Below are 13,877 nucleotides of genomic sequence, written 5' to 3'. Positions count from 1 at the left end.
AAAGATGACCCCGTTGCTATGGAGCCACGTGGCGCGTCGCACCCAATGGGAATTTAGGTGAAGTCTTTCGCCGGGTTCACTCCAAGGGAATGCCTTCGCATTAATACATATTTAATCTATTGAAATAGTAAATATTCGCGAAAAGTTTTGAACGGGAACTTCGTGCTGGCCGATCCATGTTTTCACGCTATTGCAAGCTCTCGATTATCACGGAAGTTTAGACCTCGATAACTCAAAATTGAACGTGAATTTCAAAATGCTCTCCTGGAATCGATTAAAGCTAAGATTAATAAAATAATGTTATTTCACCTCAAGTGTGTGTGGCGCTAAGATTTTCTTCCTGGGAAGTGAATGTCATGGTCTCTTTTTTAATGGGGGTCTATGGGAACCGGTTCATTGATTCAGGAAGAAAATATAATGGTCGTGTGGCATTGAATTGCTTAAAATAGGCAGGCTATTAGGTCAATATTACAATCCTCCGAGTGCAAAAAAAATCGGCGGGTTCTTTACTGAGTTACAAAAATATAAATTTTTTTGCCCATTGAGTTAAGCTGGGGCGCTGATGTGACTGCCAAGAGATGGCGCAAGTTGTAAGCAGCGGCGTGTCCCGGATTCCTGGGGAAGTTTTGAGAAATCAGCCGAATTTCCGAGTTGATAACAAAAATATGTTTAAGGGTGGGCATATTATCTTTATATATTCGTAAAGAATATTTAAATACGCGCATTTTGATATGTTTTGTGAAGTATTATGAAAGATGGTTTATTTGCAAAAAAATTGTGATATGTCTCTAAAACGCGTTTTTGTGCACAGTTTGATATTTTTGTTCGCATTGAAATATTTTATGGATATTTTTAATTTTTTATGTATGTGTTGTATAACCTTTGTAAAACATATTAAAAAAGTTATGGTGCCATGAAAGGTTCGATAAGGAAATGACGACTGTGCAAAGTAGCCTTGTGAAATCTTCTCAATTTCCACGCCTCAAGCTTCTCTATTTTATATCTCAGCGAAAAAAATTGTTACGGCGTCCATATCCAGCTGAATGTTCCTCCCAAGAACATGGCTTTCATATAAGTTTTTAACAAAAACATCTAAATTATGACCCGGACCATCATTGCATGAACTGACGTGGAATCACCCAACTGCAAGACAAAAACATGGTAAGGTTATCACATCCCAACTTCCATTACATATGATTCTCTATCTTATACTCTCATAGGCTCATTGTCGTGAACAGACAGAAGGAACAGAAAGGAATATTAAATAAATACAAAATGCACGTGCTAAAAGTCAGGTAGATTAATGCATCGATCAAAAAGAACACACCAATCTGGCCGCTCGTCAAGGTAGTTAAACACATTTCGTACATGCGTTACGGTTTCAATAAAATTTGATTTGGTAGATCGAGGAGGGTCCGCATTCCTATCAATCATTCTTGTTTTCCAGAGGCTATGCAACCCCATTAATGTAAACAGATCGTAAGAAAAACTATCATTCAATTTTAAGGGCAAAAAGCGTATTGTGTAAGCATTGATATTCAAGTCTTTTTTCAATGTCCTTTGTAGGACATCCCAGAAAAGGTAAGCATCAGTGCAGAAAATAAAACAATGCTCTATAGTTTCCGGTTGGTTACAAAGGCGACAATTGATTGACCACGGCACAAAAATTCCACGTTCGCGAAGCCAGGGTTTTACAGGTAACGTAGAAGTATGGAGCTTAAAGAAGAATGACTTTGCTGTAGGCGAGACATGTAGTTTTCGGACACGTCTGAGGACATCTTTTCCAGGGCCTTCACTATATATGCTTCGATACAAAGGTTCAGGGAACGTTATGTCAATCAGATCAGCATATAAGACTTTCCATGAAACCGTAAATAAATGCTCCAAAGAAAAACGAGCTGTTAGAAACTCAATCGCGCTCACTACTTCTTTGAGGTACCCCACAGGACGTGATGTGCTTGCGGGTATCGTTGTAACCACCAAATAAGGTAATGCACTCGCGAGTTCCGTCTGTAAGTAAGTGCGAAGCAAATGATGAGATGCAGTTTTGAAGAATAAAAATCGAGATATTACTTGCTTTAGAAAGATGTGTATGAGTCCGAGGCCGCCGACATCGATGGGGCGAAAGAGGTTATCACGTCTTGTAGGTTCCCAATTGGAACTCCATATAAAAGTAGCAAACACTCTGTGGAATTTTTGAATATGGCTTCTGGTACAGCAAATCACTTGAAGTATATACCAAAGTTTGGCGGCGAGAAACATATTACAGGCCTTAGCTCGCCCGAAAACTGACCACTGGTTGGATTTCATCTTGTCAGCTTGACATTTGATTTTCGACACCCGTTCAGTCCAGTAATGACCATTGTTACGGATACTGTTAAGAGGAACTCCTAAGTACTGAGGGGCAATGGAGCTCCACGATATTTCAGCATACTCTGATGGTGTTGTGGCCCATTGCCCGCACCAGAAACCTACGCTTTTCTCCTTATTAACGAGTGCGCCGGTTGCGTCACAGAAGTTTTGTGTTATTGTAAGGACATTGTAGACGCTGCGTTTATCGGCACAAAAGAAAGCTATATCGTCTGCATATGCCGATACTTTAACTTCAGAAGAGTAGAGACGGAAACCCTCCACGATAGGGCTGTTAAGTACACTTAAACAGAGGGGTTCTAAATAAAGCGAAAATAAAAGCGGTGATAGCGGACATCCTTGTTTGACGGACGATTCCAGACTAATTCGATTCGAAAGTGAACCGTTAACTATGAGCCTGGTGGCACAGTTACGGTAACATAACTTAACACCCTTTAAAAGTGTTGGTCCTGGGTTTACATGACGTAAAATAGCAAACAGGAAAGCATGGGACACGCGATCAAATGCCTTAGCCAAGTCTACTTGAACCATGGCGACTTGACCGGCATGAAGAACGCAGCTTTCTATCACTGAACGCGCAACGTGGATGTTAGTTTGTATACGTCTCCCCCTAATCCCACAGGTTTGGTGGTCTCTAACAACAGATGACGTGACACACTGTAATCGTTTTGTCAAAATTTTAGCAAAAATTTTGTAATCTACGTTGCATAAACTAATTGGTCGATAGCCTTCAATGCGCTGTAATTCGTCTGGGTCTTGACTTTTAGGGATCAACACAGTATGGCTCTCATAAAATGACGGCGGTAAAGTTCCCATCTCGTACGCCTCCAAAAACACCTCAAGTAGGAAAGGACATAGCAAGTCCTTGTATGTCTTGTAAAACTCTGCAGGGAGCCCATCAGGTCCTGGTGTTTTAGAATTTGGCAACTCGTCTACCGCGCATCGAACTTCTTCCAATGTTAGTGGTCCACTGAGGAGATCTCGCTGAAGCTGCTTTACCTCGGGCATTAAAGAAACTAACTTTTTTGCCAACTGGATGTCTAAATGTTGCGTTTTTCCAAAGAGACTTTTGTAATGCAACTCAAATGCCTTCATGATGACTTCTTCGTTGTCTGAGAGTGTCCCATTACATTCTAAAACTCTAATTTTTTTTGAAAGGCCGTTACGCTTCTCATCATCGAGTGCACGACGCGTGGGTGTCTCTGAGGACAAGAAAGGCCTACACCGGGACCGTACTAGTGCACCGTGTAAACGAATGTGCTCGTATTGCTGTAGCTGACATTTTACACGAAGAATGTCTTCTTGGAACATACCAGGTGTTTCGCACTCCAACTCGTGAAGCATGCATAGATTTTTCAAAAGTGTAGCTTCTTCCTTCTTTGCATGAAAGGATGCAATGCACGCGCATTCGATTGCTTCATTCTTAACTTCCTGTTTGAAGGAGTCCCACTGAGCAAATATGCCAAATTTCTGATTCGTTGACACGTGATTAAAACATTCGCGGACACGTTTCTGAAAGTCTTGGTTGTCTAGCAGTCTTGTATTTAGTTTCCATAAAGCCCAATTTGGTTGTGCCTTTCGCGGTGCGTCTGTTCCAAAACGGATCTTTACAAGGCAGTGGTCCGAAAAAGAAACTGGTTTTACGTCATAAGCAGTCACGTGTGAAATAAGCGAGCTTGAGACGTAAATACGATCGAGTCTCGCATTACTTGTAGCATGAAGGTGAGTGAATCGGAGAGTAGTATTTTGGGAAGCTCCGACGTCAAAAAGGTGATAGTCGAATGCAAGAGTGTTTAGTGTGTCGGAACTTCTATCGGGCCTTGCAGAAGGCACTGACCTGTCTTTTATGCTACACACACAGTTGAAATCTCCAAATAAAACAATATGTTTGTCGGTGCTGAGAAATGGGATCAGGCTTTCAAAAAAAGAACGACGCTGTCTAACGTCATTATAGGCATATATGCAAATTAATCGCCAGTAGGTACCATATAAAAGAAAATCGCAACATATGAACCTTCCCTTATCGTCGACAGTGTGAGAAAGTGATGAATACCCTAAGTTCTTGTTCAAAAACAAAAAACACCCTCCCGACAAGCCATCAGCATGACTGACGCATACCTCGTAATGTGAGAGGAAGGGGTCCAGTGCACGAGCAGTATCCTCGTCAGACGATATCTTTGTCTCTTGAACAGCAACAAAGTCAAGATGTTCCTTTAACAGGAGCTTGTACAATTGAGATTGCCGTGCACGTGAACACAGTCCCCTCACGTTAATGGTAGCGAAGCTGAAGGGGGATGTCAGGAAGGTTTTTAGTTAGGGTGGGAGCACATCGTCATCGTTCCTCACGTCCAGAGCTTCAGATTGCGACGTCTTGTTGCAGAGGAACTCTCGCACCGCAGATGGCTTGCGTTTCACCTCACTTCCCTCGTCGTTCTTGCTCTCGGCAATAATACCTGAGGCGGAGGGCTGCGCATTACTTGTCGTCGTAGGAGCAGGTCGTTTCACCGATGTGCCAGTGGACGTCGTGGCGCGTTCGCGTCGGGCAATTGCTTGCTGGCACGGTAACTCAGGTGGTGCGTTAAGGAATGGAAACTCGCTATCCGACCAATCTCTCTTCGTTTCCGTGACACACTCGGTTGGTGTTGACAGTCCTGGCAAGGTGCTGGCAGCTCGGGGTCAGAACGAAGTTCCTCTGGTCGCTGTGTAGACGTTTCCGACTCGGTCCTTTGTGTCTTGATAAGGGAAGAGGCGATGTCCCCTGTGGCATCAACGACTTCGCTGATGTCCATAAGATGATCGTGGACAACATCGTCTGCTAGGCTTCTCGACTGCCTCAGCTTGTCTGCGTAAGTGGTGACGCACTCACTCGCGTGGTGTCCGTAGCGTCGGCACTCGTTGCATCTCGGGACTCTGCACTCACGACGGATGTGACCAATTCTGTTACACCGAAGACACAGCGGTGGCCGACCAGGGACGAGCACCAGGCTTCGACAGCCGAAGACCGTGAGCTGATGTGGAATATTCGTTGCATTCATTCCTTCTCTAAGTGTCAGGGTCACCTCTTTGTTGAGCGTTTCCATTTGCTCCATTCCAGAGCACTTCCATTTTTCTCGTACAATGGAACGGACCGTGCCAAAAGGCGCCAGTGCCTCTTCGATTCTCTGGTTTTCCATGTGTACAGGTAACCAGAGAAGTTTCAGCTTCACATCTCTGATGATGAGGCATCTGCGTCCCTTCACGGTAAGCTCCATTTTGTTTACAAGCTTAGTTTTACTTAAGGCGTTTGCGCACGTTACCATCCAGACATGGCTCATCTGAAATTGGCCTATTCCGATGATATCTTGGGCGTCGACAACATCTCGTAAGGCGTCACGGAAGTCTGGGGCTCGGTAGGGTCGTGCGGCGAGATCGCCATGAAGAAAGACGGAGTTCAGGCTCAAGTTACCTGTGGGTAGACGAGGTAGCACGGTCCGGTATTCATTGGTCAACATTTCAGTAGTACTGGCCGAAGCCTCAGCGGTTCCCCGGCCGGTGGCCGGTATGTTTTCCTTGGAGAACATCGAAAACACGACCGTTCTCAGCGGCGTCTTCTTCTTTCTCCCAACTCCACCTTAGCTTTCTGGCGTTTCCTACCTGTCTTATTAATGCACAAGAAACGAAATGTGTCCAATCGGAGGTGTTCTGGAAACACACGCCGCCGCGTGGAACGCGGTACGACGCTTAGTGTCACGTGGTACGTGCTCGTTTGTGCTCCAGAAATCCTCCCACTGTTTGTCTCGCCCCGTGTACATGTAGTATTCTTTGTTTATGAGCTTTTAGAGACACGGTATCATCATCATCATCTGCGAGAATCAAGAGCCACGTTATTGAATATACAACACGGGCACTTCACGTCATCGTACGTGGTCTCCGAGGGGGATATAAACGAATATGTGCAGATGAATGAACCGTTCTTAATCCAATGAATCAAAGAATCAAAGTTTTCAGGAACCCGCCGAAAGCCAAAAAATGGCGGAGCCAGGATTTGAACTCTGGGCCTCCCAATGTCCGGTCGGGTGTGCTAACCACTCCACCACTCCACTTTTTTTTTTTTTTTATTTATTACATGGGATTTAGTTAGAAAACACAATGCACTTGAAATCACGGTACACCAAGGTTGGCGTTAGGTGTCATGTACAGGCGTCGACATACATTTCGTTCATCTAAAGTCACACCATTGTGGGAGTTTAGTTCCCCTCATAGGTTCGAGTGCGGTTTCACAACTCAACAATGTATTCTGTATTGAATAATACGTCTAAAAATCCGGAAGATTAATGCATCGATTTAAGAGAGCATACCAGTCTGGGCGTTCACCGAGATGGTCAAATACATTTCGTACATGTGATACAGTTTCTATAAAATTCGACTTCGTTGTCCGGGGAGCATCAGCATTTCTGTCAATCATTCTCGTTTTCCAGAGACTATGCAAACCCATCAGTGTAAACAGATCATAAGGGAAGCTGTCATTTGGGTTTAAAGGTAGAAAACGGATTGTGTAGGCACTTATATTTAAATCTTTTTTCACAGTTCTTTGTAACACATCCCAGAAGAGGTAAGCATCAGTGCAGAAAATAAAACAATGTTCTATAGTTTCCGGTTGGTTACAAAGGCGGCAGTTCACTGACCACGGAACGAAAATGCCTTTTTCTTGAAGCCAAGGCTTAACAGGTAGCGTGGAAGTGTGAAGTTAAAAAAAAAAGGTTTTTGCAGAAGGTGGCACTCGCATTTTCTTCACACGTTTAAAAACATCTTGTTCCGAACCGTTACCAAATACGCTTCGATACAAAGGTACAGGAAAAACAATGTCTATCAGATCAGCATAAATAGTTTTTCGGGGAACTTTAAATAAATACTCCAGAGAAAACCGGGCTTTCAAAAATTCAATCGCGCTAACTACCTCTCCAAGGAAACCGAAAGGACGCAATGTGCCTACAGGCACGGATGAGACTACCAAGTATGGTAAAGCTTCTGAAAGTTCTGTCTGCACGTAAGTGCGCAGGAAATGATGGGATACAGTTCGGAAGAACATAAAACGAACAACCACCTGTTTTAGGAATAGGTGAATCAGCCCAAGACCTCCTGTATCAATGGAGCGAAAAAGGTTGTCTCGTTGCATGGGTTCCCAAGTGGAATCCCAGACAAAAGTCGCGAAAACTCTATGGAATTTTTTGATTTGGCCTCTCGCACAGCAAATCACCTGGAGCACGTACCAGAGTTTCGCTACAAGGAAAATGTTACATGCTTTTGCGCGTCCAAAGATTGACCACCGATTTGATTTCATTATATTGGCTTGACGTTTGATCTTTGCCGCACGCTCAGACCAGTAATGGGCACTGTTTCGAATGCAGTTCAACGGTACTCCTAAATACTGAGGAGCTACACAGCTCCACGAAATACCACCATACTTCGAAGGTGTTGTGGCCCACTGGCCGCACCAGAAGCCAACGCATTTTGAGCTATTTACCAACGCTCCCGATGCTTCACAAAATGTCTGGGTTAAGGTAAAGACATTATCAACACTTTTCTTATCAGCACAGAAAAAAGCTATATCGTCAGCGTAGGCTAACACTTTTACTTCCGCGGAATAAAAATGATAACCGTCCACTGTAGGGTTGGAAAGTACACTCAAGCAAAGAGGTTCCAAGTAAAGAGCAAACAAAAGAGGGGATAAAGGACACCCTTGTTTAACAGACGATTCTAAATTTATAGGAGTCGAGAGTGAACCATTAACAATGAGACGGGTAGCACAGCTTCGGTAGCATAGTTCGATTCCTTTCAACAAAGTTGGTCCCGGGTTTATGTGTCTAAGAATGGCGAAAAGGAAGTCATGAGATACGCGGTCGAAGGCTTTCGCTAAGTCTACTTGGACTATGGCGACCTGGTTGTTATGCCGAGTACAGCTCTCTATGACCGAACGTGCGACGTGTATATTGGTCTGTATGCTTCGCCCCTTAATTCCACATGTCTGATGGTCGCCAACAACACTGGAAGCGACGAACTGAAGCCGTTTTGTCAGAATCTTAGCGAATATCTTATAGTCCACATTGCAGAGAGTAATAGGGCGATATCCTTCTACGTGTAAAAGTTTATCTGCATCCTTACTTTTGGGGATTGATACAGTATGGCTGCTATAAAAAGATGGTGGTAAGCGTTCACTATCGTAAGCTTCAAGAAATACTTTGTGTAAGAAAGGGCACAGTAGTTCCTTATGCTCCTTGTAAAACTCAGCTGGGAGTGCATCCGGTCCTGGCGTTTTAGAGTTAGGCAACTCATCTATCGCACTCCGAATGTCCTCCAGCGTTACTGGTCCACTAAGTAGTTCGCGTTGAATCTCACTTACTTTAGGCAGCATAGAAACTAAAGTGTCTGTCATTTGACTGTTGGAAGATGGCGTTTTCTGGAATAGGTTTTTGTAGTGGGTTTCGAATGTGCGCATTATATCAACATCGTTGGTTGAGAGGGTTCCGTTGCAGTCCAAAAGTTTGATTTTTTTGGAAAGCCCATGGCGTCTTTCATCATCAATGGCGCGCCGCGAGGGTGTCTCAGATGACAAGAAACGCCTACACCTAGAAAGTATCAGTGCACCATTATAGCGATTTTGCTCGTAGCGCTGCAGCTGACTTTTGATAAGAATGATTTCTTCCTGAAACTCACCAGATTTTTCACATTCCAATTCGTGAAGGCTATTTAGGTTTCGCAAAAGGGCAGTTTCGTCTTTCTTTGCGTGAAAAGACGCAATACAAGCAAATTCGATCGCTTCATTTTTGACCTCTTGTTTAAATGAGTCCCATTGGGCGAAAATGCCGAATTTTTCGTTCGTTGACATATTGTTAAAACATTCACGAACACGTTTTTGAAAATCATCACTGCCAAGAAGCCTTGTGTTCAATTTCCATAATTCCCATTTTGGACGTGACTTATTTCGTACGTCTGCCCCAATACGAACCTTTACAAGGCAAGGATCAGAAAAGGACATGGGTTTTACTTCATAAGTAGCCACATGCGAAAAAAGTTGGCTTGAAACGTAAACTCGGTCAAGCCTCGCGTTACATGAAGCATCAATGTGAGTGAATCGACTAGCAGTAGCCTGAGAAGCACCGACATCAAATAGGTGGAAGTCGTATGTAAGGTTGTTTAGTATGTCAGCACTGCTGTCAGGTCTTGTAGGAGGCACTGATCTATCACTGATATTACAGACACAATTGAAATCACCAAACAGAACAACTTGCCTGTCGGTGTCAAGAAAAGGGGCGAGATTTTCAAAAAACAAACGTCTTTGTCGAACATCATTGTAGGCATAAATGCAAATTAAACGCCAGGAGATACCATTTAAGAAAAAATCACAGCATATGAACCTGCCCTTATCATCCACAGCATGTGAAAATGACGAGTATTCTAGTCTCTTCTTTAAGAATAAAAGGCACCCTCCCGACAAGCCATCCGCGTGGCTCACACATACCTCATAACTTGAGAGGAAAGGGTCCAATGCACGAGCTGTGTCCTCGTCGGACGATATCTTTGTCTCCTGGACGGCAACAAAGTCAATCTGTTCCTTTGAGAAAACCCTATACAGTTGGGACTGACGTGCACGCGAACACAGTCCTCTGACGTTGATGATAGCGAAGCTCAGGGGAGGAAATGCCAGGGAGGTGTTAGCTAAGGGGGTAGTTCATCACCGTCCTTCACTACGTCAGCAGGCCGTGTAGCCTTACTGTAATGGTGCTCACACACCTCAGCTGGCCTGCGTTTTGCGTCGCCTCTCTCGTCGCTGTTGTGGCCGATCGCGACATCCGTGGTAGACGACTGAGACGATTTTTCCGAGGTTGGGGCGGGTCGTTTGACAGATGTTCCACTGGACGTGGTCGAGCGCTCTCGTCGATGTAATGAATCCTGTGAAGCAACCGTTGACGTCGTACTTAAAGGAGGGAATTCGCTGTCTTGCAAAAACGATTCAGGCTTTTCAGATTCAGCGGTGATCGTCGCCGACTCAGGGTTGACGTCAGGTGGTGGGTGCAGTGGGGCTGTCAGCTGTACCCCTGAAGTGGTGCTGGAAGGGATGACTTCTCCTGTTGCATCGACCACTTCGCTTATGTCCATTAAGTGTTCTAAAACGACATCTTCAGCTGGGCTTCTTGCTTGTCGGAGCTTGTCCGCATAGGTGGTGACGCACTCACTTGTTGCATGACCATAACGTCGGCATTCACCGCATCTCGGGGTCCTACACTCGCGACGAATGTGACCGATTCGGTAGCATCGTAGACACAGTGGAGGGCGGCCAGGCACGAGCACCAAGCTTCGACAGCCGAACACTGTGAGCTGGTGCGGTATCTGGCTCGCGTTCATTCCCTCGTGAAGGGTCAACGTCACTTCTTTGTTTAGCGTCTCCATCTGCTCCATTCCGGCGCAGCGCCATTTTTCTCTAACAATCGAACGCACCGTGCCAAAAGGCGCCAGTGCTTCTTCGATACGCTGGTTGTCCATGTGAACTGGTAGCCAAAGAAGTTTCAGTTTGACGTCTCTGGTGTCCGGGTCGATGATTAGGCATCGGCGCCCCTTTACGCGGAGCTCTGCTTTGGTCACGAGTTTGGCCTTGGCCAAAGCGCTTGCACAGGTCACCATCCAGACGTGACTCATCTGGAATTGCCCGATTCCGATGATATCCTGGCTGTCAACCACGTCCCGCAAAGCGTCTCGGAAGTCTGTTGCTCGGTATGGCCGCGCGGCGAGATCTCCGTGTAGAAAGACAGAATTAAGACTCAAATTACCTGTCGGTAGACGGGGAAGTACGGTCCGGTACTCTTCAGTCGTCATTTCGGTGGTACTGGCCGAAGCCTCAGCAGTTCCCCGGCCTGTGGCCGGTGCGTTTTCACTGGAGAGCATTGAAAACACGACCGTTTCGAACGGTGTCTTCTTCTTTCTCACTCCACCACTCCACGTTAGCTTTCTGGCGTTTCCTACCTGTCTTATTAATGCACAAGAAACGAAATGTGTCCAATCGGAGGTGTTCTGGAAACACACGCCGCCGCGTGGAACGCGGTACGACGCTTAGTGTCACGTGGTACGTGCTCGTTTGTGCTCCAGAAATCCTCCCACTGTTTGTCTCGCCCCGTGTGCATGTAGTATTCTTTGTTTATGAGCTTTTAGAGACGCGGTATCATCATCATCTGCGAGAATCAAGAGCCACGTTATTGAATATACAACACGGGCACTTCACGTCATCGTACGTGGTCTCCGAGGGGGATATAAACGAATATGTGCAGATGAATGAACCGTACTTAATCCAATGATTCAAAGAATCAAAGTTTTCAGGAACCCGCCGAAAGCCAAAAAATGGCGGAGCCAGGATTTGAACTCTGGGCCTCCCAATGTCCGGTCGGGTGTGCTAACCACTACACAACTCCACCTTTTTTTTAGAGCGCAGCTCTTAGGGGCCCGTTCCCGGCTTGAGCGGCGTCGCCGTCGGCGTCGGCGTCGCCGTCGGCGTCGGCGTAACCAAGGTCATCCCAAGGTCATCTCAAGGTCACGTGACCCCACGTGACCCCCTGAAGGTCACGTGACCTTGGGGGTCACGTGGGGTCATTTTGGGATCACGTGACCCCTCGAGGTCATCTCAAGGTCACGTGACCCTTTGAAGGTCACGTGACCCCCAAGGTTACGTGACCCCTCTGAGGTCACGTGACCCCTCTGAGGTCACGTGACCCCCGAGGTCACGTGGTCTCCTCCCCAAGGTCACGTGACCCCTGAGGTCCTCAAGGTCACGTGACCCCAAGGTGACCCCCACGTGACCCCTCTGAGGTCACGTGACCCCTCCGAGGTCACGTGACCCCTCCAGGTCACGTGACCCCCCTGAGGTCACGTGACCTTGAGGTGACCCCCATGTGACACCCAAGGTCACGTGACCCCCATGTCACGCCTCCCCGAGGTCACGTGACCCCCCCCCCCCCCCCGAGGTCACGTGACCCCCCCCCCCCCGGAGCATATTAAAGAATGAGGGGAGGAGGAGGAAAAGGAGGAGGGGTCTACCCTCCCCTCAGTACCCTTCACTCCTCCTCCTCAAGAGCTGCGCTCCAATTCGGCGTTACAGGGATTTGTAAACGGCTTTCACTTTTTTTTAAATTAAAAGTATGTTTATTTACAAAGTTTTAAAATGATCACATTGGTTGCCATACACTTATCATGTCAGTGAGCACTGTTTGACACGCGAGGACCGCGATTCACACACAAATTCAAAATGTATCTCGCTCAATCATTTCTCTGTAGCGTCACCTGCACCCCAAGCAGCCACTCGCGCAGTGGCCCGGGAATCCTTGTTTACCACTGAGCCTTTAGAGCGCGGTTATGCATACGCGTTCCAAATAGCGACCAACATTCAAGCCCTTGTTGTTCCGTCGCCTCAAGAAGGCTGCTCACGTACAGAAAGCCGTCGCAGAAGTGTTGCCAGGCGGGCTTGGATCCCTCTCGGACCTCCAAGTGATCCGTCCTCGACCGCCACAGCGCATATAGACCGAGGAGTGCCAGCAGCTCCCATGCCCTACTCTGTGCACTGTCGCCGAGAAGCAGAAATTTCGCGCTCTTCCACTCTACGTAAAGATCTATCTGCAGCACTGCTCGAAGCTCTGCCCAAAAAAGCTCCGCATTCGTACAGTACAAAAACACGTGTTCAAGTGTTTCGGGAAACGGACACAACGCACAATTTGTTGACCACGGTTCAAAGAAACTTTTTTTTAACCAGCCACGTCTTGACCGGCAGTACTTCGAAATGGAAGCGTAGGAAAAAATTCTTGACTGCCGTTCTGACAGGGTATCTACGTAAGCGACGAAATACATCCGATTTATCCACACTTCCTGGAAAGCTGCGATAGAGTGGGGGCGGTATGAGCAAATCAACTGTGTCCCAGTATAGAGATTTCTTTTTAACTTTCTGCTGGTACTCGTCGGAAAAGCGGGCTCGAAAAAATTCCTTCGCCGCTGCTGTTTCCTGGTGAAACTTCAGAGCACGTGCCCGGAAGTCCCCAGTGCCCCCCTTGAGCCGCGACCCCAAAATGCTTCCTCCCAGGTCCTTTAACGCAGAAATCACGAGAGAATTGCCTTGATCGCGGAAAAATAGGAAACGCTGTACTTTCAGCTTAAGTTCTACGTTTACAAGGCCCAACCCTCCTTTCTTCTGGCTTACAAATAGGTTGTCACGCCTCATACGTTCAAAACACGAGTCCCAGATAAACGTTGCGAAAAATCGATGCACCTTCGCCACGTCACTTTGGGAGCACGGCAACACTTGTGCCGCGTACCAAACGGTCGGAAAAAAAACAGAGTTACAAATAAATGCGCGATTGAACAAAGAGAGTTTCCTAGCATGCCAGTCAAGCACCTTACTTCTGAGGCGATTAATGTCCAAACCACCGCATCGGCCACTCAGTCTCTCTGCGGTCAAACTGAGCCCTAGGTAATTCGAAACGCTCGTCGTCCAG

The 13,877-nt window shown here is 46.4% G+C and overlaps 1 protein-coding gene and 1 pseudogene across 1 annotated transcript; both read right to left on the bottom strand.

The window, feature by feature from the left end:
* Positions 1-6,664: 6,664 nt before the first annotated feature.
* On the bottom strand, positions 6,665-7,709 carry LOC120836924 (annotated as a pseudogene).
* Positions 7,710-10,065: 2,356 nt separating this feature from the next.
* LOC115312029 lies at positions 10,066-11,292 on the bottom strand. Its single transcript, XM_029970908.4, has 2 exons — positions 11,175-11,292; positions 10,066-11,043 (listed from the first exon to the last, which is right to left on the bottom strand). Exon 2 carries the CDS (start codon positions 11,041-11,043, stop codon positions 10,066-10,068), a length of 978 nt encoding a protein of 325 aa, XP_029826768.2. The 5' UTR covers positions 11,175-11,292.
* Between the last annotated feature and the right edge of the window lie 2,585 nt (positions 11,293-13,877).

This window comes from Ixodes scapularis, unplaced genomic scaffold, assembly GCF_016920785.2.
Source record: "Ixodes scapularis isolate PalLabHiFi unplaced genomic scaffold, ASM1692078v2 PGA_scaffold3__209_contigs__length_174095766, whole genome shotgun sequence".
NCBI lineage: Eukaryota > Metazoa > Arthropoda > Arachnida > Ixodida > Ixodidae > Ixodes > Ixodes scapularis.
This window is presented reverse-complemented; position numbering and strand designations above follow the sequence as displayed.

Bases quoted from the DNA above. Each gene is read 5' to 3' on its own strand.
- LOC115312029 (XM_029970908.4), bottom strand. From the start codon at position 11,043: ATGAGTCACGTCTGGATGGTGACCTGTGCAAGCGCTTTGGCCAAGGCC.